Below are 23,680 nucleotides of genomic sequence, written 5' to 3'. Positions count from 1 at the left end.
ATCAGGTCAGATTTTGCAGCTCCTTTCCCTACTTCTGCAGAGGTGAACTGAGCAGCTTTGTTTCTTTGCCTGACCGTGCAAAATGCATCTGTTAACTGTACACTACGGCGCGGCTTCCTGATACGATCTTATTAGCAATATGCAAACAAACGCACCGTTGGCTTTAAACGAGCAAAATGCTCCTAACCATTACGGTGTTGTGACTCGGGCTAATCAGTACCCGCCGAAGGGCTGAGCCGGCACGGTTTTTTGCCGTAAAACGATTTTGCGGGGGGGCCGGGGCATGCCCTCCCCGCTGCCCCGGCCCCTTTCGGCGCAGGCAGGGGCGGGCGGGCAGGTTAGCGCGGCGCGGACACGCCCGGCCGGCAGTTGCCCGGGCGGCAGAGCCGCGGCGGGGCGAGGCGGCGGGGCGAGGCGGCGCGGCGGGGGGCGAGCGGGCCGCGCCCGGCCGGGAGATGCGGCTCCGGCAGGGCCCGCTCCTGGCGGCGCTGTGCCTCGGCGCCGCCTTCCCCCTGCTGTGGTACGCGGCGTGGCCGGGGGGCCAAGGTGAGCGTGGGCGAGGCGAGGGCCAGCCGGGGCGCGGAGAGCGGGCGGCCCGGCGGCACCTGCTGCCTCCCTCTCGCCGGGCTCCCTGCCGGCGGCCGGGGTCCGCCCGCCTGCAACGGCGAGGGTCAGGGCGGGGGCGCGGCGGGGAGGGCGGGGTCCCCCACCCTGCGGCGGGAGGGCCGGTAACGGCCGCGCTGCCGGCGCTCAGCTTCCCGGCCGGGAGGTTTATATGGGCCGGGGGCTGCCCCGCAACCCCGGTGCCCCGCGGGGCTCTGAAGTGGGACCGTGCGCGACCGGGAGGCTCGGCCACGCGTGAGGCGAAGGCTGCCGGCTGCACGCTTGCCCAGCCGCTTACAGGATTGCGTCCCGTAACCTTAAAACGCGGCTGTCACTTTTTAAGTGTTCCTGAGTATTACTCGGGGAGGACAAAGTAGCATTATCCGTTCTGCGGTTGTATTTGTGCCTCACATGCAGCCACTTTTCCACCTCTACCTTTCCAGCACCAGAGCACAATGTTCAATCCAGAGAAAAAATACCTGCGTTTTTATATTTTTATTTATAAACTTTAAAATTACGTAATATCTTTTTAATAGGCCATGTAGGTGGCAGATGTTGGATAGATCAATCTTACAGATCTACCTTAGCCATGTCTAAGAGTCTCTGAACCTGCATAGGAAAGATAAAACTGATGCTGTTTTCTGAAAATAAATTAGAAGTTCTCTCCAAAGGGTACTTCTGAGGACTGCAGACCCGGCTTGTTACGTGACAGTTTGTCTGGGGTGATGGTGAGGGAGTGGATCTTTAAGTGCTTCCTTGTTGCTGAAATTCTGCTTTCTTTTCAGCCTTTCTCTGCTGTGTTCAATGCCGGGGTATTTTGCTTTGGGGCCGGGGTGTTTTTGGGTGAAGGTGTAACATGTGTTGTGGTATGTATGTATGTGTGTTGTTTTAATTTTTCTCTTTCCACATTTGCCTCCTCCTCCACAGTAAACAGAGTAACTAATTCCTCTCAGATGGTATCATTTTCCTAATTATTATTATTAGCACCTGTTTTCTTAACAAGCTTTTAACCATTACAAATGTAAATATGTAGTGTTCAGAGACACATTCTCTCTTAAGCTTGGTAAATCTTACAAATGTGTAAATAAAAGAGTTGATACCGGTAACTAAAGAAGAAGATAACAGCACGTGATGAATGACTTTGTATTAAGTTTATTTTGCTGGAAAGATAGTCTTTGCTCCTGAGTGGTGTTAGAAAACAGAAGCCGCCTACCCATCCAGAAAAACCCGGGAACAGCCCTGTGTTGTTGCCTTTTTTCATAGACAGACGAGAACTGGGAGCAAAACAACTAATGCTCTATTGTCACAGAGTTACCTGTTTAAGAAGGTGGTTTTGAAATTAATATTTTTCTCTGAAAACAGGCAGATACCTCCACTTAGATATTGTTAAACCTCTCTTCTTCCCTTCTGCACAGCTGGACGTGCCTCTCCGCTGACATGCCTAGAGCACTATAGGAGGTCCCACTTTTCTCGCATCTCAAACTGCGATGTTTGTTTTCTTTTCTCATGCCCTTTTCATTTATTCCACCCGTTACTGAGAGGTCAGGTACTGTCTCAGCTTGTCAGCTCTCATCTCTCTCAATCATTTGTCAAATGTTCTTCTCTGCCTCATTTTCTTCCACACGTTTGTTGAATCTCTTCTTACTTCAGTTTCCTTCTTTGCTCATTAAAACATTCAGGCTGCTCTTGATCTTTGACTACAGCAGATCGCACTGAGCAGCAGTAGTCTGTGGTATCCCCTCCGGTTTCTATCCAGTTCTTGTTTCTTGGACTCTAGTGACGCTGGGATAGAAAATAATCTTTTTTGTTTGTTGTGCAAGTAGAACAGGGCATCCTAGCTCAAGACTAGTGGTCTTAAGTATTTCCATAATATGAAAAGTATATAATAGCCTTGTAAAATATTGTTCAGTTTGTCTGCAGTCTTGGAGCCTTTCAGCCTTGAAGTGTAAATCGGGTATTGGCTCTGTCCCGATTTCTGGGCAAATAAGAATCAACAACTTAAGCCAGCGACCTTTAAACGCCTTATACTAAGCAGCAGGCTAGCTTGAGGGATTTGAGTGGAAATGTGTTTGCTGTCAATGACAGCAGTAAATAATTGGCTGTTTGGTACTGCTTCTAACTACTCAGTGCAGCCTGAGTGTTGACTTGCAGTTGTGAGACTTACCTGGAGTACGGGTAACTTGAACTGGTGTGGCAGGGAAGATGCTTCTGCATCACTCATGCACTTGAAAATGGAAGTCTAGAATCTACCAAAGTCACTAGACTTCAGCTACTGTGGGTAATATTATGTACATTTTAACTACCCTTACAAAGATGTTTCCACAGTCATTTTTTCTGTAGCTTTGTAAATATAAGCAGAGGTTTCATTTTAAATAGGCTAATATTCTTGACGGGGGGAAAAAAAGAAATAAAAGTAATTACGGAGACGATTGGTAATCACCAGATCTTCAGCAAAGTCTGATACTGTGTCTAAACTTGCATGGTGATTCCTTCAACATCCTCTTAGAGTGTTTGTGAACACAGGCTGCTATTAGCAAGCAATCAGATGGAGTGCTGTAGCAATACCTGTTCCACGTCTTGCATGGTTTTGCTGTGAGCTTTTTGGTCCCTCCCCGGGCCCCAAGCAAAAGCTGTCCGGAAGCAAACAGTTTGCATCTGGGGATAGGAAAGGCTGTTGTCAGGATGATGCAGATGTTCCTACTCTTGTGCAACTCAGTTACAATCCACTTGTTAGTTCACCTGACCAAAAGTATTTGCTCTCATATAAACACTCTTCGTACAGATTTGTAGTTATGGAAAGTAGAACACAATGTCCAATATATGTAGTGATTTTCTCACACAGTTTTAGCTACCATTTTCCACGTCAATGTTAGTCAACAAGAAATATAAAAGTAAATGTAAGGAGGTAGCAAATCTTGAATAACAGTAAAAGAGAAGGCAAGAGGGCGTTATAAGCTCATTATGACCTTACATAAAGTTTCTTCAGAGGGAAGACCATCTGTGAATAAAAAGAAATTTCAGTGTCTTGGCTGAATAACAATGAACTTTTTAGAAGTCACAGCAATGAGGTAAATCAGATCATCTCACATGGCAGCGCTTCTTCATGCTGCTTGTAAATGTTAGAAGATTAGATCTCTTTAAATTCATTTGTAACGTGTTGCTGCCCTCTTCACCTAAATTTGTGGGATACTTTATCCAAGTAAATTCAAACTAATGTTTTTTATCCAAGTAAATTAAAACTAAAAACTTTGTCTGGAAGTTAGGAGAAAGTGATGCTAAAATACGACATCACAAGGACCTAAGTATGTTAATATATACGTGTTGAGTCAAGCACTGTGAATCCTGGATTTCTGTAGTTATTCCTTGGAGGTGGGGTGAAGAAGAGAGAAACTGTTCGTACCTAATTGCATTCACAGGAGTATACTTAAGGTTTATCAGATTGTTTAACATACTAAATTTTTCATTATTTCACAAAACTTTTCATCAGGAAAAGGGGTGCAAAGAGTTAAAAAGGTATTTCTGATGAAAAGTCCTGTTTTTGCAGTTGAAATGTAGTAATGTACGTGCTAGCCCACACAGCTGATGACACATTTCTTTTATTTCCAATAATTTTCTGCCCACAGTGTGATGCTTTGCTTCGTCGGGGCAGCCCCTGCTCCTGCTCTGCACCCAAGCGCAGGTCCCCAGGAGAGTCTGTCCTTTGTGACAGAGTTCTTTGCAGGCTTCCTGTCCAGACCCAGCTGGCACACTCTGGCTCAAAGCTTCCACTAAATAGTGGGAAATAGACAGATTTGATAAGGGGTCTTGAATTACACCATTCTCGTTTCAGCCAATACAGCTTATCCAGATTTATGAACATGCAGAAGCCAATTTCCCTGCCTTCTCTAGGCCTGTTAGGCTATGTTTAACCACCATTTTCTCTACTTGTCCCAGTTGACTGGTAGGCTACATCTTCCCTCCTTGCCTTCATGCATACATTTCCTTCCAGTGGAACTGAGAGCATACAGAGCCAGCTTTGGCCCCAACCTGCAGTCAGGAGGTGGCCGAAATGCAGAGTGTGGTAGGGGAAGAGTTTCTCCAGGCCACTGATTGCTACTCAGTTTCTTTGCGTAGTTCTGCATTTAGGTATTAAAAAAAAACCCCATACAACAGCCTCAGATGGGACTTAAGACTTAGTATTTACTGATCTCAAATTGTGTATTAAAATTCATATCCAAGCCTTACAAAAGCTGTATAGTTTTACTGGCTTCTAAGTGTGTAATGTACTGAACTAAGAGTCGGCCACTTCTTGTGGTTACTTCAGGTGTAATAGTGGCTGCCTTGTCCTCAAAAGTAGAGGAGCAGAGTCATAAATCCTATAAAGATTCAGGTACAAAAATGAGACTAGTTACTGTGGTTTTCGTAGAGAAAGGGGTGGGGAACACTTCAGACCTCTCTTTGTTTGCTGTGCAGTGTCCTATCACAACCTGTGCTTAAACAGGTGTAAAGATATGACCTTCACATGAGTTTTGAGGAACACAGTTTTATCCAGAAATGCTTTAGTTAGTGGCTAGGCATTTAATTAAATGTGTGTATAAATGAGTGATTGTTGCTATATCAGGCAGAATAGTAAAAATATTAAAAATACTAACCAGAATGAAGCAATAACCGTTGTCTGAAGTCAATGAGTACTTTTTATTTATCCGATAAAGGCCATATTCAAATCGGAATTTTCCACTGCTATTGAGAACCTACATTGTGTTCCTAACATTACTATGTTAAAATCTAAGTACACCAATTATGGGGAAACACCATGCAATATCCATCCAATTTATACGTTTTTCCACTTATTTTAATACAATTGCTTTCCTATATAGTGATGTTCTGACTGAATGTTTTAAGATCACTTTTCACTACATTCTAATATAGGAAAATACTCAGATCTAAAATGAGGATTGTTTGCCAACATTTAAGAAAATATTATTAGAACTTAAATTGTATTTTCTTTGAAACAAGTTTGCCTATCTATCTTCAGTTAGATATAGTATGTAAATGGCTGAGTAAAAAGTATTCTGTGCCAAACCCAACAACAAGTCCACGTTCATTATACAATTGAATGTTTTTTTAAAGTTCAGTTATTAACTTTGATCTGCCTTTAACACTGTAAGGTATGTGTGTGCTTTAATACTGGAAAGCGATTCTGATTTTTTTCTTAGTATATCCTCCGTATCGGCACAGAGGAACCCTAATGTCCCCCGCACATTGCTGGCACACTGCTTTTCTTTGCTGTCACTGGTTTAATGCAGTATTTGTCCGCTGGCCTCCTCTGTCTGGAAGCTCTTGATGTCAAAGACGAGTAGACGCACTGGCAGAACGTACTGCCGCCTGGTTCCTCCACTTGCTTCGACACCTACGTGTAGAGAGCGAGCTATAGAGCTTTATAGAGCTATAAAAACGTGGTGAGAGAGTCCTCGCTGCATGTTAAGCCCCGTGCTTCAGCTTACCAAGCCTGCATGTTTGATACTGCTGCGTCACAGCTGGGCAAAGGTTTCAGCCAGCCGGCTGAGAATTGGGCCTGGCTGAAATTAATCTTTCTACTCCTACTTGTATCCTCTACCATCCGCCATAGCAATAGTCCCTGCAGCCCAGTTGCCATCAGAGCATGGACAGGACAGATGAGTGGAAACAATGAGAAGCTTCTTAACCTGCTCACTTAACCTTCCCCTTTCAACTGTGTAACATAAACCAACCTCAGCACTGACTGACTTCAGAGGCTCCTGCGGATTTAAGATATGCGTAAAGACATGCTGTGTCTTATGCTTAACGCTCAACAATGGAAGCTACCACAGTTCTGATGAACATTAAATATAATGGGTGAATGTACCCAGTGCAGGTGAAGTGGCTTCTGACTTTATGGTAGTTTTTCTTGGCTGTCTCTAGCCTGTTGTGAGACATGAATAATTCTGTGCTCTAATGCTATGAACAAAATATTTAAAGATTGTGCGCAAATTCAGGAAGGTGTCCTTACCTGGAAAGGTACATAAATACCCTTAGACTTTAGTACATTGTTGAATTTAAGTGTTTGCCTAAGAAGTGGCTACTCTGAACTAAGAGGCATTGTTTGGGGAATTTTTTTTCCTCCTTACTCTGAGAGAACAAAACCCAAGCTTGCAAAGCGTGTAACAAGATTTAGAAAGGTCTCTATTTTAGATCAGTTACGGGAAGATAACAAACCGCCACAGTTATTAGTGCAATGCATGCCTCAGTGGTTTAATATGCTTCATTAACCCGAACAGTGAGCAGTGGTTCCAAGTGTGGAGTATGACAAGACCTTTTGCAGTTAGTGTACTTATATAGTTTTCTTTTAAAGAGGGAATTAACCAAAATTCAGTTTCTAAAAGAAAGTATCTTCAGGTATGATAAGCAGTGTGGCTTGTAATCAAGAAATAGGAATAAGAGTCACTGCTAGACTGTAGGGTCTTTTCTTCCCTCCTTTCTGCCACTCCCAATTTTGCTTTTATTTTCTTTTTTCTCTCAATGCTAGGAGGGAGGTAGTGATGAATCGTTCCACAGCTCTTAAATATTGCCAGAAATCAATTGTTAATAAACTGGAAGCATTTATGATAATAGGAAGTACGTGTGCGTGAAGCTAAGAGAAATAATCGATTGACTTTCAGAATGAGCATTTGCTTTAGAGATTAGTATTGTTTCTAAGCAGTTTCAGTTTCTGGTGCAGAAACTCATATATATGTATCTACTAGGAGATAACACAAGATTGCATTTAAAACCATGTTAAGTATTGCCATTTTAGGATTACAGTAGCCGCAATGTGACATATATGACAACGTAGTAAACAGTCAGAGCAAATGCTGTAGTAGAGCTGAAAATTTGTTGCAGAAGCTTTGAGTGCTATGGCTGAGTCTGGTTGTTGGTGGGTTTTTTTTCTCCCCTGGCTTGTAGCCAGTGTAACCCCATTGAAATCTCCTAGGAGGGTTTCCTTATCCCAGCACAGTGATACACCTTCAGCTCACCAAGGGGAGAAGAAGCTTTTACCCTCATAAATTTTTTGTACTTTTGCCATAGGTCCTAATCTCGCTGTTTTCCGGTTTTATCCTGACGCTCCCTGTTGCTGATAGAACTGTTGGTAGACGAGGTGTTGCCAAGTCAGGCTATCGCTGGGGACAGACGGTGTTTCGTGATACAGCCCAAGCTCCTTTCTCCTGGCCCGCCTTGCCAGAGTGAGCTATATTTGTGAAAATGCTTTCTGAGCAAGCTATTGCAAACAACTGTTTTAGTTCTGTGTAGATCCTTAGATACTTAAAGAGCAACACTTTCCACGCACGCACACACAAATCCATTTAAACTTAATGACCATTTAAATATTTAGAGTCTTTAGCTTCATAATGTTTCTAATTTTACCTTCCTAGCTTGCTATAATTATATCAGTAATAAATACTGCTCATTTATTGCTTTGTACTATTGTACTTTATTGCACAGCAAAATACAAAAAGTTCAGTACTGCTTTCCAAACACACGTTTTCGCCAATGGTTTGCTTAATAGTTAATGTTGCTCATTTACATATGCTCTAATAACACTTAGAACATTTCATGTTCTATTTCAAACTATATATGTTTGTAATTACAAACTCTTTCTTCGCTAAGAGTGATTACTATGTTCCTTTTGTCAAAGCCCTGCTTCTCCAGCTGTCAAAATCAAATGAGATAAGCCATTGCTAAGAGTCTTGTTCTACTAACGGAACAGAGGCTTCAATTCTGAAGAACTCAAAAATGTGGTTTCTCTTTTCTGGCCTGAAGAAATAGATAAGGCCAGTTACAAATGCCAGCTTCTTTGGGTGTGCTGAGTGATAGCTGAATATTAACCTTTTGTTTGCCAGAGGCATCTGTGATCTTTTGGTAGGCTGTCCTGTAAGTAAGCAAATAAAACTACAATTACTTGGTGCTTGCCAAAATGTCAACCCAGTAGTGACACCAGCTGCTTTGAGTCACACTGACACTGGATAGCTGAAAGAATTGTAAAGAAAGGGACTACGATGTTGTTATTAATCTGCAATTTCTTGAATGGTTCCTCCTATAATATAGTTGTACTGAGGGGAGTTTTAGTTTGGTTTAGCAAAATCTTATGCTATTACAGCACTGGAAATGTCAATGGAACAACACTTTCCAGCATTTAATTACAAAACACCTCCATTGCAAAATGATTGATTCCCTTTTCAGAAGCAGTAAGTTGCGTCCTGTGATAACATGTATTTATCCTGGAATTGTGGGCTTGCTCTTTGTTGTTTGCATCTTCCCAGGAGCACGTGGATCTTTACTGTGGATTAAACCTCCGCTTTTTCTTGGCGCTTGATGCTATCTAACTCCTAATAAAGGCAGTTGGAATTTAAAGAAAAATGCACATCTGTTACTGTGTCTTTAGTTTATGTCTCTGACTTTGTCTTGGAATCGCAAGATAAATCTCCACCATGTTTACATGTATTGATGCTGTACTTGGAATCACTTTCTTGCTATGAAAACACTATGATTAACGTCTGTCAGTCACCGAAATCAGTTTAAACATTATTTTTTCATGACATTCATATACATTCTAAAGCTAAAGGTTGGATTACAGCATTGGAAACACAGTTGCAAAAGAAAAGCATAAAACAAGAGTGTATTCCTACATAGTAGTTGATGAAAGGGATTGTCCTTAGATGCTGCAATAATTTAGCTCGTTTGGCGTTCTAGCTCTGTAGCATGATGCCTTATGACATATGTGTATTGGAAATCTATTTTAACCTTTCCCCTGCATTTCTTAAAAGATGGACTCTCCATCTGTTTCCTCATTTGACCTTCCATTTATTTATTTATTCTCCGATTATATTTTAGGGAAGCTTACTTCAGTAAAATAGAACTTTCTTGTTACACACAGATGAAATAACCCAGTTTTCCCCTCCTTTCAGTAACGCTAAATTTACATAGCTGCATAGTACAGAATGCTCCTAGATATGAATGCCTTTCTTGCAAGTCAAAACACTTCTAAGACTGTCAGAAAATTTTAGGAAGCATTCATTTTTATGGGCATTTTACTAAACAAACTTTAAATTCTTAATGAGATCAATAATAATAATACAGATCACATGTTTACTTTTTTCTAACTACATTCTTCCTAGATGTTTTAAACTTCGGGGTTTTCCAATCATACATTTATTGATTAAATTAAGGACTTGTATTTATTGCAAATAAAAAACCCTGTTTATCCAAAATGCAAATTAATTCCAGTTTGAAATGCCTCTGCAAATCCTCACAGATTTGTATCACGTGCATTTTGCTCTTTTATAGGCTAGAATCCCCGGGAATTTGCTTTTGCTGAGAGACAATGGTGGGTCCTGGAAAATGAGTCCTGCCCAGGATGAGACTCAGCACAATCCACAAATAGAATGGGAGAAGTGTCTAAATAACAGCATTGAAGAAAAAAAAAAAAAAAAGTAGCATTATAAAACATTTTAAAATGAAGTAGAAGTCCCCTTCTGCCCTCTACTTAGTTTACTTCCTATTGCAAAGTGAGTGACATTATTGAAGTGTTGTCTTATATTAATTTTAGAAAGTCTAACAATCTTTATTCATGTGGCAATGAGTCAGTGGAGGCACTGACAGGTACAAGTCTTATATATCATCTGTGCTAACTGAGAAGTTCTGATGGTACTTGCTTCTTAGGGAAGTGGATATTCTGTAAATATAACATTGACATTATCTGAGAATACTATGCCAAACAGCAGAGCTGTCTGATAACCATGACTGAGAGTGCAGTGTTTCTAATATCGATATGATTGCAGAGTATTTCATCAAAGGTGGGCTATATATTACAAAGGTATCCTGCAATCCAGAGCAGAGTTCCAGTTGTTATCTAATTAAATATATCCAGGAGTTCAAATAACCACCTTTACTAATAGCTCTTAATGTACTCCAGGCACTTTTTAACTCATAGATGAAGACAGAATACCGTAATATCTATATTTTAATCTTAATAGTGTTTTATACAAAAGACAAGCCATTATATAGTTACAGTCTTCAATGTGCCCAGGGTCATCAAGATTTGTCACTTGGTGAAGAATGTTGTTGGCTTTACTAGATAGCACCTTCCCCTGAACGCATTTCACTGATTTTTTCCTTATTAGGGATGTTATATGCTTGTTCATGTCTTCAATTGCAAGCCTTTACCCAGCTGTGCTCCCTAAACTCTCCTTCTTAATACTGTTCCAGACTTCTTTGTTCCATGAATAAACTTTGAGCGGCCTCTTTTATTATCGTTTATACACTTCTGGTCATGTCTTCTTCTGGACCATCTCCTGTTCTTAAACTTTCTCTTTATTCCACCATATAATTCACCTCTTTGATAAGAAATTATGTTCTCATTGCAGGAAATGATTTAGACATGTACCAAAGCCAGTTTCTGGAACTTCGGCAAAGACTATTGTATGCTGAAAAGGAAAACAAAAAAAGGTCACACGAACTGAGCAGTGCCCTAGATGAAATTAAACGTATAGTTGCAAAAAGAATGAACTTGACAACAAATCATACAGGTTTGTATGTATAAAAATGTACTGTGTAAACAGTTCAAAGTTTGGTGTGCTCATGTTTCTTTATCACTGGTGGGGGGAGAAAAATAATTGATTTGATTATATTAGCATTAGGTAGAAGTTTCTACTTTAAAAAAAGGGTGAGGAAGAAATCTGTAGGCCCTCTTTAAATAGGATTGGTTAGTAACTAAACAAATAAGGAGAGGAAAAGAAAGGGGACACAATAGACTGCAGTGGTGTCATAGTGGCAGAGCTGTACATATTGCTAATTGAGTTTCTTAGAGTGCTTATCCCTCTCTTGCTGCCAACTACAGAGGACCGAATAAGCTATTTTTACCGGCTTTTACTATGCCACTACACCCTGATAGTGGCTGTGTCTAATCTGGAAGGCAGGTACTCCTCAGATGTTTCACAGTACTTGTCCCCCTCCTGTCCAGGTGGCGTAACATTTTGGGGGACTTCTTGGCCATCATGGTGCTGTGCCATCCTGCCAGCAGACCCCAGGCACCGATGTGTGTGGTGGGTGCGCAGCCTCATCTCAGCAGGCAGATAACCTACAGCTGGGTGCTTGCCTGAACCCAGGAGTTGAGAAGCCCCATGAGGTCTTGCTGGCTAGATACACCCTAAGAGTGTTCCCTCCAGAATTTATTTTTATCTTGCAAGTAATTTGTTAATAATCTGAAGGAAATGTGAATGCTTGTAAGTGATGCCAATTAAAAGAAAACCTTGGCTTTTGTTTTTTCTTTAGCGAGACACCAGCATGCAATTAAGTTTAGTGATCTGGCTTCTTCCCATTGATTAATTAAACTTCTTATTTATTTAAGAAGATAGTAGATCCTTGCTTTACAGACTGTTGTACATCCCCATCTGTCTGCACGCTGTAGTTGCATACAATAGATGAGACAGTTTGATTCTGTCCCCTAAAAGAAATTATGTAGTTGTGCAGGATCTGCCTTCCTCCCAGCTCAGATTGGATGAGCTACTTCTCTGGGGAGAGAAGAAAAACTAGAAGGGGCATCTCTGCGCTGGAGGCATTCCACAACACACCCCGACTTCAAAAAGGGTCTGGATGCTACTGAAAACTGCTTTTTAAAAATCCTTATTGGATTCAGTACAGTGGGCTGGTAGCAAATTAAAATAGGGAATTAACCCGGACTGTTACAGGGGACGAAGGAACGAGGTGCATTCCTGCTTTGTGTGGTCAGCTTAATTTCTTACCCTGTTCTTTGCTGCCTCTTTGGTCTGTTTATTCAATTTAATTCAGTGGGACTGTATAAACAGATGCTTGAGTGTTGGCAGGGTTGTGGCCTTCCAAGCTTTAGGATAGAGACCATGTTGTCAGCTACCGGTAGCCCCACATACTGTGGACAAAGAGTTACTGCCTAATGCATGAAGAGGAGAGTGCAAGTTCCCCTTCCCTCTGCTATTCGTTCTTCTTGGAGCCAGCTGAATATTAGAAAGTATTAAAGCTGTCAATTCCCAGGATTCAAAGCAGAAATTGCTTAAAATCACTGAATAGTTTTTCTTTTATTTTTACTCACTCTTCTGCATCCCATTTCAGCCAAGTTTTATTGTACAACAAAAATGAAAAAGTTTATTGTATGCAGTAAAACTGAAGTCCCTTACCCAACCCTTGATAGGTAGTACTTACAAATAAAAATGGAAAGTCCTTGAATAGTTATGAAGGTAGTTTTTAAAAGTTTAAAAAAAAAAAAAGTTTCTATGCAGCAAAATTCCAGTATACTTAATAGCAAAGCAGAGTGGGAGGAATTGTGGGTATCTCTTTCCTACACAAATGTCTGGACATAAATACATGTTTAGTTGTGTTTTTGGTTTTTTTTTAAACTGTTTTCTGTAGAGTGAGGAGTCTCTGTCAAGTCTTAATTTTTATTTGGAATATCTTTTGGAAATTGAAAAACTTGAAATAAATAATGCCCATTCAGTAAGCCTCTGTCTTCATCGATCTAAGCCGAGTGAACAAAGCTGATGATGGTCATGTGTAAGACTTGTTTTAAGTCACTTTGAAGGGTGGTAAATTTGGGGAGTTATCTTGGATGCATTTCTTAGGAAAAATAACTTTCCATCTAAGTCAATAAACCTTCTGTTGCTTTGCTGACTGTGAAACTGAGAGTCTTCACTTTTCTGCAGCTTGGAAGGCTGATAGCATGATTTTGTTGGCTAAAACTAATTGAGGTGGTGTTCCAGTAGCACAAAGTGCCCTAGCACCAGCCTCTTTGCTCAACCAATAAAGTGTCTGGAGGAGGCACTCACTGAAGTATGAATTATCTTAGATAAATTCATAGGAGATTTATTTTTCTTTCAGGGCAAGAAGACATACACATTGTAGGTAGCTAGTAGGGTATAGAAGAATTCAGCAACAGAGAATGGCAGACAAAATTCTAGTACGAGAGCCATATGCTGCCTGTGTCAGGAAAGCAAGATTTAAGCCTTTAGACAACTGGTAAATAAAGTCTGGAGTGATCTTCAGTTTTGTTTCCAAGCAGTTTTCTTAAATATTAGAAAGACCATTTGCTATTCTTCATAAATATAGTCTTCATTTTAATCCATTCAAATACTTTTTTTTAAAATTGCATGGTGCATATCATCTCTGCCACTGTGGCTATCTTATATTAAGCATAGGTTTTTTTGCAAGCTTATAATTGATTTTATAATGATTTTAGAATTAGGTTGTTCAGGTTTTTATTAAATTTATTTTAACAGATTTTTACAACCACTGGGACATTCAGGAATGTTTATATCAAGGAAGATAAATTAGTAAATTAATTGTATTTGGTTTTTATATGGCTTATTTAAAAAAATAGGATTTTTATAAGGTCACATGGGTTATTTCAACATGAATAAATAGTCTAATTATTTTCTTCTTTATTTTAAACTAGTAAAGAAAAAATAAAAATTCCCTCCTTTTCTCTTATCTGCCACAGTCTTTTGTTTCTCTAATAGTTTTTAAAGGTCTGGATCTGGTTGTCCTTTTTGCCATAGGAATTTTTATAACCTGAGAACTTCTGTTTGAGCCCTGAAAACCACCATGTGTTACGTTTTGGGGAAAGCATTTAAGTTTGTTAAGTAATTAAGAAGGTTATTAACCAGAATCTGTGTTTCTTTTCATTTAAAAAGTTGCTTGCCAACTGTGAAAAAAAGAAACCAGTCTTTTTCCTGCTACTTTTAAAATAACTGCTAACTGTGCTTACTGTTACTGTGTAATATATATGACATATAATCACTTCTGAGGAATAGTTCTGATTGAATAACCTTGTGTGTGGTAATCTGTTAGTGTTCAGTTGAGGAAAACAGTTGAAATAATAGGCTTTACTGCTGGCTTTTTATTTTATGTGTATATGTGGGTTTGTTGTTTCTTTAAGATGATATGAGGTGGAAAGTGTTAAACCTCACCAGAAAACTGCCCGTGCATCTTACAAACATGTACTACTATCTACCTCACCTTCGAGAATATGAAGATGCCATTTTCCCAAATGTTATTTTTGGGCAACAGAGAACTGGAGGTAGGAAATAAAGTTTGGCTTCTATTTTCTAGTTGTTTATATTTTATATTAAATTCTAGCAATGAAGCATACTCAAAGTTTGGAGGGGGTTTTCTCCCTAAACTTTATAATGTTGCCAAACTGCATAAGTTTTAATGGGGATGGCAAAAGCACTTTTACCACAGGCACTTTTACCACTCCCATCCCAATTTCACATCTTCCACAAAGTATTCTGATAAACGTTTTCAAATATCAACAAAAAATAGTCATAACTGAAAACCAGTATTATTTTTGTTCTTAGTCACGGATTCATGTGGCAAAGGTGCATTAGCTGACTTTCTTTTTCCCTGCAAAATTACTATGAGTAAGGAAGCCAGGGAGAATTTGCAATTCACACTGTTTGCTAAAGTTAGAAGCAAATAGAAAGATGATGTGATCATTTGAAGAATATTAATAAATCTTCAGTGTAACTTTTTCATCCACGTCAGAAATCAGCTGACACCTGCACAACTCATAATGAATTCCAGTGAACTATAGTACAAATTATTAAGTTACATCTTCTCCTAGTTGTTGTGTGATAGGTAAAAAGAACATTCAAAAGCAATAAGCAAATAAGGAACTAGTCAACTATTTTGCCGAGTTTTGTATTTTGTTGAAACTTTTACTTTTCTCTAGGGTGATTTTCTGTAAAGAAACATTGGCAGCACTTTTGTTTTAACTAAAAAATAACTTGGCCGTGCCCATGACACGGGCTAGTAGTTCTACTGGAGTAGTGCTGTGGTTCTCACTGGAGTGAGATCTATGAGCCCACAGATCAGTGTGAGTATGCAAAAGACCACAGGTAGTGAGCAAAATGATTTGCAAGAGAACCAGAAACAAAACCCCAGATATATTCGCAAGCAAGCAAGCAAAAAGGGGCGGGGGGGTGGGTGGGGTGGGTGGGTAAAAAAGTAATAAATACTAAAAGAATGCTGCATTTGCTGCATGTTTAATTTCATTTATTTGTACATGAAAATCACAATAGCAAGGCCACACTTTAACAAGTACAGGTTGACCTTCAGCCTGTAAAACCAAACAAAGTCCCAGTGGTTTAGCAGGTTTATGCTGGAAAGGAACCTTGGAACTTTGGCATTTTTGAGCTGATGCTGGCAGAAATCTTGAAGTCTGGAGCAAGTCACTAACTGCACCTACTCATTTCCTTCAAAATTTGCTGCTTCCGTACCAGCTTCATGAGGTTTTGGTGACTGGGGGAAGCATTCTCCATTCTTCTGCAAGAAGACTAAGTCCTTCTGCAAGGATTAAGAATTCTATGAGTTTACTGAGCCATATTAGGTTACTGACTTCAGTAATGCCCTCATGAATGAAAAAAGAGAGGTCCTGCTTACAATCTAATGATGTAATATAGCACACGTTAGCTACTAGTGGAGTCTTTGCCAGAGACAATTTCAGTTCTGTTCTTTATAATAATGTCTAACTTCCTTTCTTCTATTGATTATGTCAAAGCCATGGATTCACCTAACTTAAACTGCTCAGAAAGATTTTTGAGATTTTTATTTTTGCATTCCTTTCGGAGATGCACAGTGCTCACCTCCTGTGACAAGTTGTTCAGTAAAGCAGTGTGTTTAACACGTTACTGCTGAGATCTTCAACTCCATACCAAGAGCTAGCACTTATTTTGCAATACCCACTTTTGGAACTCAGTAGCAGATACCTATGTGTTTGCCAGAGGTAGCAGTATCTCCAAGTTCTCAAATCTTGACAGTCTACACAGTGTAGACCTCGTGCTTATGACACAGACACAGGTACCTCTAACCTTAATTTGGCTGGAGATATCTCTCCTTCCAGGTAGTAAAGCAAATGCTGTCACAGTACTGTAGGAATATTAACTGTCACCAAGTCTCATGGTCACATCAAAATTAAAATGTAATTTCAGTTTCCCGTTACCTGACTTAAAATTACATGGCTTGTGGACTTCTTTCTTTGCAGTCTCACTGGTGATGGGTATTCCTACTGTGAAAAGGGAAAAACAACATTATCTGATTAATACACTGCATTCCCTACTGTACGGTCTTTCTGAAGAGCAGAAGAACGACTGCGTAATAATCATCTTTGTAGCAGAGGTAAGTTTGCATGGAAAGATGCAGTATGCTGATAGAAAGACAATATGGAAATTCATGTCTTTAGGGTAATAGTATACGAGAGGCTGCAAAATACTGTTAGCTAGGCCTTTGGGAGGGATTTCTTCAGGGCTGGAGGAGATAGTGAGCAATTAGTGCCTCTGTTCATATGTGGAAATAACCCTTACACTCAGATGATCGAAGGGTAAAAAGTCATGTTACATTTACAAACACCGTTGTTGCGGTCAGATTTTCAAATAAAACCATATGAGCTCATTACTTATCTCTGAAAGTGTTCTACTTCAGGAATGAAATGTGAAACCTCCACAGAAAAGTTTCATAGAACCTGAAAAAATTAAACTTAGTCATAACAAAAGTTCAGATTATTTATCTGCTGCTTTGATATCGTGTATCTTGCAAAGTACCTTGACATGCTGGAGCCTTGCCTTCTGCATGTGTATTGGCATTTCTTGTGAAAAAGAAAACTGTTCAGAAACTTGAATGGTTCCATGTTTGGGAGAGTAAACAGTGCTCAAGGTAAAACATTAGGGGTAAACAAATTTTTTCTCATTCCAAAATCACTTTGGAAAAGAGCAGCAGAAGGGAATTAGCTAGTGATAGTTACTTGGGGGTAAAAAGACCGTGCAATTATTCAGACTTCATATTTATTCTTTGTATTTCTGTGTCCTTCCATAAACAACATTAAATTTCATACCTGTATTCATTAACGGTTAAAGTTTCCTTTTTTATTTCAGTCATCACTCAGAGCAGCTTTTGCAACTATAATACTGTCAAACAGAACATAGTTCACTTTATTAAGTTAGGTCACGACTTCCACTTTTCTGTTTGGATCACAACTATAAGTACGTAGGCCAAATTTTACTGGCTGTAGTTCCTCTTCAGCATAGTTTTCAGGACCTGAACTTATTTTACAGTTGCTATTTCCCAATGAAGAGCCCTGGCAGTGATGAGCTTTGCCCAGCTGCCATTCAGATAAACCGTCTGTTACGGCTTCAGAGTTCTTTGAGTTTTTAAGGGTTAACTTGCGAATAGTAGTTTCCCACTGTGGGCAGTCCTAATGTGGCGCTTTTAACAAACAGTAGCTGTAGTTGTAGTAATAGTCCATTTCAGCAAATTTAGGAATAAACTGCCCTTGTAAGAATCAGTCTCTCCTCTTTCTCCTGTGCCCAACGTCACGTTCTCGTGGCTTCCATTTTTCAGCCATGCAGTAAATTAGAGCAGGTTGATCGTGCTGATATGAGTGGTAATAAGAACATTTAATTATGAGAGGCGGGCAGGTGTGTTCACTGATCATGAATTCACACTGCCCTTTTTCCCAGAAAGTTTCAGAAGATTGAGTTAAATGTTTATATCATGGGTTAAGTCAGAGTAACTTGTTGACTGAAAGTGAGTTTTAAAGCTATTGGTATTTTTTTCTTATTACAGTTCTTTGCTTATCACATTGCATCTTTTTTACTTATTACAAATTTAATATATAGCTGGTAATGATTATTTGTGTATTAAAAAAAAATCAGAACTGCTAAGACAGGTATTACATTGCTTTCGAAATCCATAAAACTTGGCACTGTTTAATATATTTAACAGATGTGTTTTCTACATTAAAACTTATTCATTGCTGCTGTTTCATAAAAATAAGTATGTCCTCAAAATTTCCAGACTAAGAGGCATAAATCTGTTATATTAGGAAGAAACTCTAAATAAAAATGTCAAGTATTACTAGCTTTAGAAAATTTTGCTTAGGTGACTTTTCTCAACGGCCTTAGGCCTCTTTTGTGATTTTTGGGTGATTGATTTGAAACAGCAGTTTTTAGTGACAGTTATATGACTGTGCTTTTCTGGTATAAATGAAAGCTGTAGAACAGAATTTTATGCAGAAAATAGCTTGGCCTCCTGCAGAAGCAGTGAAGAAGCAAAATGCAGAAACTACAGCTGGAGATAGTTCAGTTCTACTTTCGATTACATTGAAAGTTCAGTTTGCTTGAAAACCCCATACTGGCCTTTAGTAGAAATGCTGCTATAACATATTGCTTTTGTTTGGAGTGAAAAGAATTGGAGAATAAAAATTAAGATTTTGCATGTAAATATTACCTACAAAGTTTTGCTTAATACAAAAATGGGTGACTTGAAATGACCCCCCCCTTCTTTTCTTTAGGTGAATGCAGAATATGTTAACAGTATTGCAGAAAGTGTTAAAACCAGGTAAGTCCCATAGAGTGTAACGCTGAACAGCTAATAAATATGTTTTGAGCTTTTATGGAAAGAATTTGAACATTTCAGTAATAAATTACAACTCTACCATACAGAAATGGAACTACTAAGAAATGAGGCAAAGGTCCACTCCTAATATGTTTATTATAACACAATGTGAAATTCAGAACAGAAGGATGTGTATCAGTTTATTTTCCTTTTCTTATATCATAAATATGCTTTAACTGATCAGGCAAGGTCTCAACTTAAACCTCTGATAAATATTTACTTGAACCTCAGTCTTTTCCCCGTGAAATTAATGATGCAATTCAAGGCATCTGAGGCTACACGTATTAGGTCCCCACTGACTTCACAGCCCTGCAATGTATTCCAATGTCTGTCATGTTTTCTAGGTGTTTTTGTTTCCTCATTTGTCTCTTTTTCATGGAGGCAAAAAAATACATTCATTTTTCACGAGGGCAAAAAAGTACATTCATTGGTAGATTTATTTTGTGTTACAAAAGCTGCTTTCCAAGCAGTGGTATAGTGTAGTAAGCTGAGAGTGCTGCAGCTAGGACAAAGTAAAGAGGCTGTCCTCCTCAGTACCATTTGGCACCACAAGGTACGATACATACAGCAACTTAAGCACTTAGATAATTTATTTTTTTTATTTATGGTTTTTGAAAATATTACTGCAGAGTAGATGCTTTGTCAGTGTTACACAGTAAGACTGAGATTCTTTTTCATAAGCATGGTTGTAGTGTGATGTCTTTATTTTTATTGTTAGCTTTTTTTCCCATTAAGCGTAGGAAATGGGGAACTCTGTTCTGAAAACTCCTTCTTTCAGTGATCCTATACCTATTAAAAACTGAAGAATTAATTTATTTTTTTAAGATACTCTGGAGGAAGAGGGAGATTTGATTTCCAGGTTTGGCTCCCAAGGTTGATTATGCATTTTTTTCAATGACTTTTTAACTTGGCTTAAAAAGACTAGACCCAGACTCCCCATACCAAACCCCCACTCCAGGACAGTATCAGTTTGGCTAGAATGTGGAACTATAGTTAGAGCAAGGGTAAGGAAGCTAGGGGCTCTCATGTAAGGGGGAACAGTTGTGTGTAGTTCTAGATACTGGATTTGGTTGTGAATTACTGCTGCATTTTGGCAACCATCTTGGGATTATGAGTAAGCATCTATAGATGCAGGTGGGGCAAGATTTCTGAGATGCACTTCTCTTCAGTGTTTTCTGTGACTTTGATGAGTTATAGTGCTGCGTGTTCTGATGGTTGTCAGAGACCCCTTCTTGGTTCCTAATTTACAATCTATGTGACTTAGTTTCTTTGCCAGAGTTGTGAATTCCACTTATGGAGGAGCAGGCCTAACTCTGGGGAGCTTTTTGAGGCATGGGGTCTCACTAAGCTTCTCTTCACAGCTTCCCCAGAGAAGTCCAGTCTGGAGTCCTAGAGGTTATTTCTCCTCCTGCTTCTTATTATCCAGATCTTTCCAACCTGAAGAAAACATTTGGGGATTCAGAGGACAGAGTAAGGTAAGATAGCTGTATAAAACCTAAGAACTTTTGCTAAAGAGTATAAAATGGAAAATTCTGCAAAAGCCAACATTGTTTGAACTGATAATGGTTTTGTATTTCAGAGCTAATGGACCTCAAGTGTACTTTTTAAAAAAAAATTACTACACAAGTGGGTCTTGAGAAAAGCTATTCTTAACAACAGCTTCAGGGTGAGAGCCAAGGCTTCTCCTTTGCGTCTTGACTCTAGGTGTCCCACAGGTTTTAAACCACATGGATAATGCCAAGAGGTGACAGGCTAGATTATCTGGTCATAAAGGAAAAAACGGGGAATTGTTTTATGTGACAGATGAGGGAGAGGCTCTGTGAACACACAAAGGAAACCCCCTGTGGCCCCTTAGCTAACTATAACAAGTACTGTGGGTTTAATTAATGGCCTAACCTGGTGATCATGGACTTTTTATACTACTGTTAATAATATATCCTAACTGGTGATTTCATTTGCTCATGTGCCCCAAATTCACCGAGATGGAGATTATAACCTAACAACATAGATTTATTGGAGGAAAATAATTTTCTTTTGGTCAACGATAACTAATTTATTAAAAGCTACCCCAACAATGCAGCAAGAGACTTGCAGTACCAAGAGATTAGGTTGAAGGAAATCGTCAAGTGTATGGAAGGAGGTATATTGGGTTTATAGAAAAACCTTATGTCTTTTAGAACATAAACATGTTTACATACTAATACTTAAGTTTCAAATATTATTAGATTTAAATCCAAAACACTTTAATGTTAGTTAAATACTGATAAATTACTCTCTAGTCTTTTAGCATTGATTATCCAACATCAGCTTTATCCTCTGGTAAAAGGAGAGACTGTACTTTGTAGAAAAAAATCTGTGTTTACATTTAAACCTGAAAATGAAGTTTATCAACCCGTTTTCTGTGCTGTTCATCAGCAAACCCACTTAATTTTAGTCTTTAAATAACTATTGTGTGTTGATCTCTACTGTTCATAATATAATGAGTAGAATCTTTCAGTCATTTGACTTCAATGTACTTGTTAGACATTTTGTTTCAGGCTGCATTGATACAGATCAAAATTTTTTATTTAGTTAATGTTAACTTTTATAGGAAAGTCAAATTATTTACAAATGTTTACACTGATTATAGAGGAATTTTTATTCTCTTAATAATGAGTTAGAATGCTCAACCTTACAATTTTGCTGTAGAGAAAAAAATGCAGAGCATTAGAAATGCTTTTTTTTGTAGAAATAACTCTTGCAACCCCCCCAAAAAAAGCTTATCAGAATTTGCTGCTTATGTTTAGGTGGAGAACTAAACAGAATTTGGATTATAGCTTTTTAATGCTGTATGCCCAACCTAAGGGAACATTTTATTTACAGGTATGTTCACAGTATCATTAAGTAGCTGCAGTATATCTGTACTGATTATTAGCTTTGGCAATTTTAATTTGTTTTAAAGGCCTCAATAAAACCAGCAATCTATTGTCATTTTCTGTGTATTTTGCCTGTGCTTTTTATAAGTATCCACATATTTCTGTGTTTATATACATCTTGTAGACAGGTACTATTTGATAAAATCCATCTGTACCTTCCTGTCATTTGTGAGTTTGAATAACAAGGTAACTGAAGCATGAAACCCTTATTTGATTAGGTTAATAAAGTCAGAGTTTAATGTGTTTTCACGTGGTGCAGCAAGACAGATTAGTGGTGGTAGGTCCAGGTTATAGCCCAGATCACAATGAACCAAAAAACCCTTGCAGATAGGGAAGCATACTAGTATTGTGATACTGGAGACAAGGCTAAACTCCAAGTTGTTACAGATCTCCAGAAAATGTAGAGAGTTACACTTTAAGAAGATCTCCATCCATGCAGGCTTAGGTTTAGCCATCATTTGTGCTAATTTGCACTCCATAAAGATGATAAATTTTGGAATCTCTGGTGGTGATTATCATGACTGTTCAATAATGGAACAGGTCCATAAAATTTCATGTAGCTCGTGAATGTCAACAGTTTTAAAAAAAGCTCAGAACAACATTTTGCTTAGTTCTTAGTTTTCCTGGGTCTTTTCCTGCTTGAACAAGCTTCGAACTCTGCATCACATAAGTACATCACAAGATTCCCACAAGCAGAAGAGAAGACTGCAAGAGCAGGCACCCTTGTACAGTTCTTGTCAGGATTTAACACAAATGCCTTGGAGCTTGGCTACTCAGGAGTCTATGCTCCGTTCTCAAATTTGGCATAGGCACTCAGGTGGACAAAGAAAAATGTTGCCTATTGAACAGTTAAGGTTTACTGGAAAATGAAGTATTTTCCTGTGACTTCTGTATATTTTTAAGAACGGTACCCAAGTTTACTAAGTGCACTAGAGCATTAAGGCGTGGGAAACATGGTGAAGGGAAATGTTAAGCATGCTGCCAGACACTTAATGTCCCTTATATCCAAGCACTCATGTTTGCATGGAAATTGCATACTTATGCATTTGTGTTTTTAAAGAAATTTGAGAATATGTGTTTTCCTATGTGCGATGTTAATATAAGGGCTGAGCTGTATTATTCGGAGCAAAGCCTGAATTGTGATGGTCTGGTGGTAGTTATGGTTGCATTCAGAATTTTCTTTAAAAAAACCTATGCTTCCCTCATACCATTACCTACTATGTTCACTTCTTCACTTGTGTGTCCAGTCTGCAGCTGCTTCTGTAGCACAGATGCTGGTCTGCCCTGAGAATACTCTGTAGAGTACAGGTAAAAAGAGGGAACACATGCTGCCATAAAGTTAGGCGTGATCTCATTCCATTTGGAAGCCTTGTATTAATGGAAAGCAAATAACTTAAAAATCCCTTTTTTCAGCCTGGTACAAAGGTGTACTTCAGTACTCTTAGAGAAAACTTGAACTAGTTTAGACTATTTACTGTTTTGTCAGGAATAGTATAATTTATGTGACTGATATTAACTTCTGAATTTTGAAAGAAGATAAGCATATGTAATTACTCTTGATGTCTGCATGATATCATGAGCCAGGCAAGATCTTAGCTGAATAAACACATAAACACTCATTCTAGGATACTGCTGAATCAGGATTTAAGCAAGTAGCTTTGTGAAGTCCATTGAAGCTAACGGGGTTACGCTGTGGATGAACCTCACGTACC

The 23,680-nt window shown here is 39.0% G+C and overlaps 1 protein-coding gene across 1 annotated transcript in view; it reads left to right on the top strand.

Annotated features, from left to right (window-relative positions):
• Positions 1-455: 455 nt before the first annotated feature.
• The window catches only part of MGAT4D (MGAT4 family member D), a gene marked incomplete at both ends in the record, with an annotated part of 37,563 nt that continues 14,338 nt past the window's right edge, over positions 456-23,680 (top strand). The window contains 7 exons of the mRNA XM_081999109.1: positions 456-546; positions 11,001-11,162; positions 14,540-14,680; positions 16,646-16,779; positions 18,950-18,996; positions 20,415-20,528; positions 21,840-21,915. Coding sequence (XP_081855235.1) covers positions 456-546; positions 11,001-11,162; positions 14,540-14,680; positions 16,646-16,779; positions 18,950-18,996; positions 20,415-20,528; positions 21,840-21,915 — 765 coding nt within the window. The remainder of the gene's footprint in view (positions 547-11,000; positions 11,163-14,539; positions 14,681-16,645; positions 16,780-18,949; positions 18,997-20,414; positions 20,529-21,839; positions 21,916-23,680) is intronic.

The sequence above is a fragment of the Phaethon aethereus genome (assembly GCF_964289735.1).
Source record: "Phaethon aethereus genome assembly, chromosome: 4".
Classification (NCBI taxonomy): domain Eukaryota; kingdom Metazoa; phylum Chordata; class Aves; order Phaethontiformes; family Phaethontidae; genus Phaethon; species Phaethon aethereus.
The sequence above is the reverse complement of the archived record's forward strand: the minus strand, read 5'-3'. Positions and strand labels throughout refer to the sequence as shown.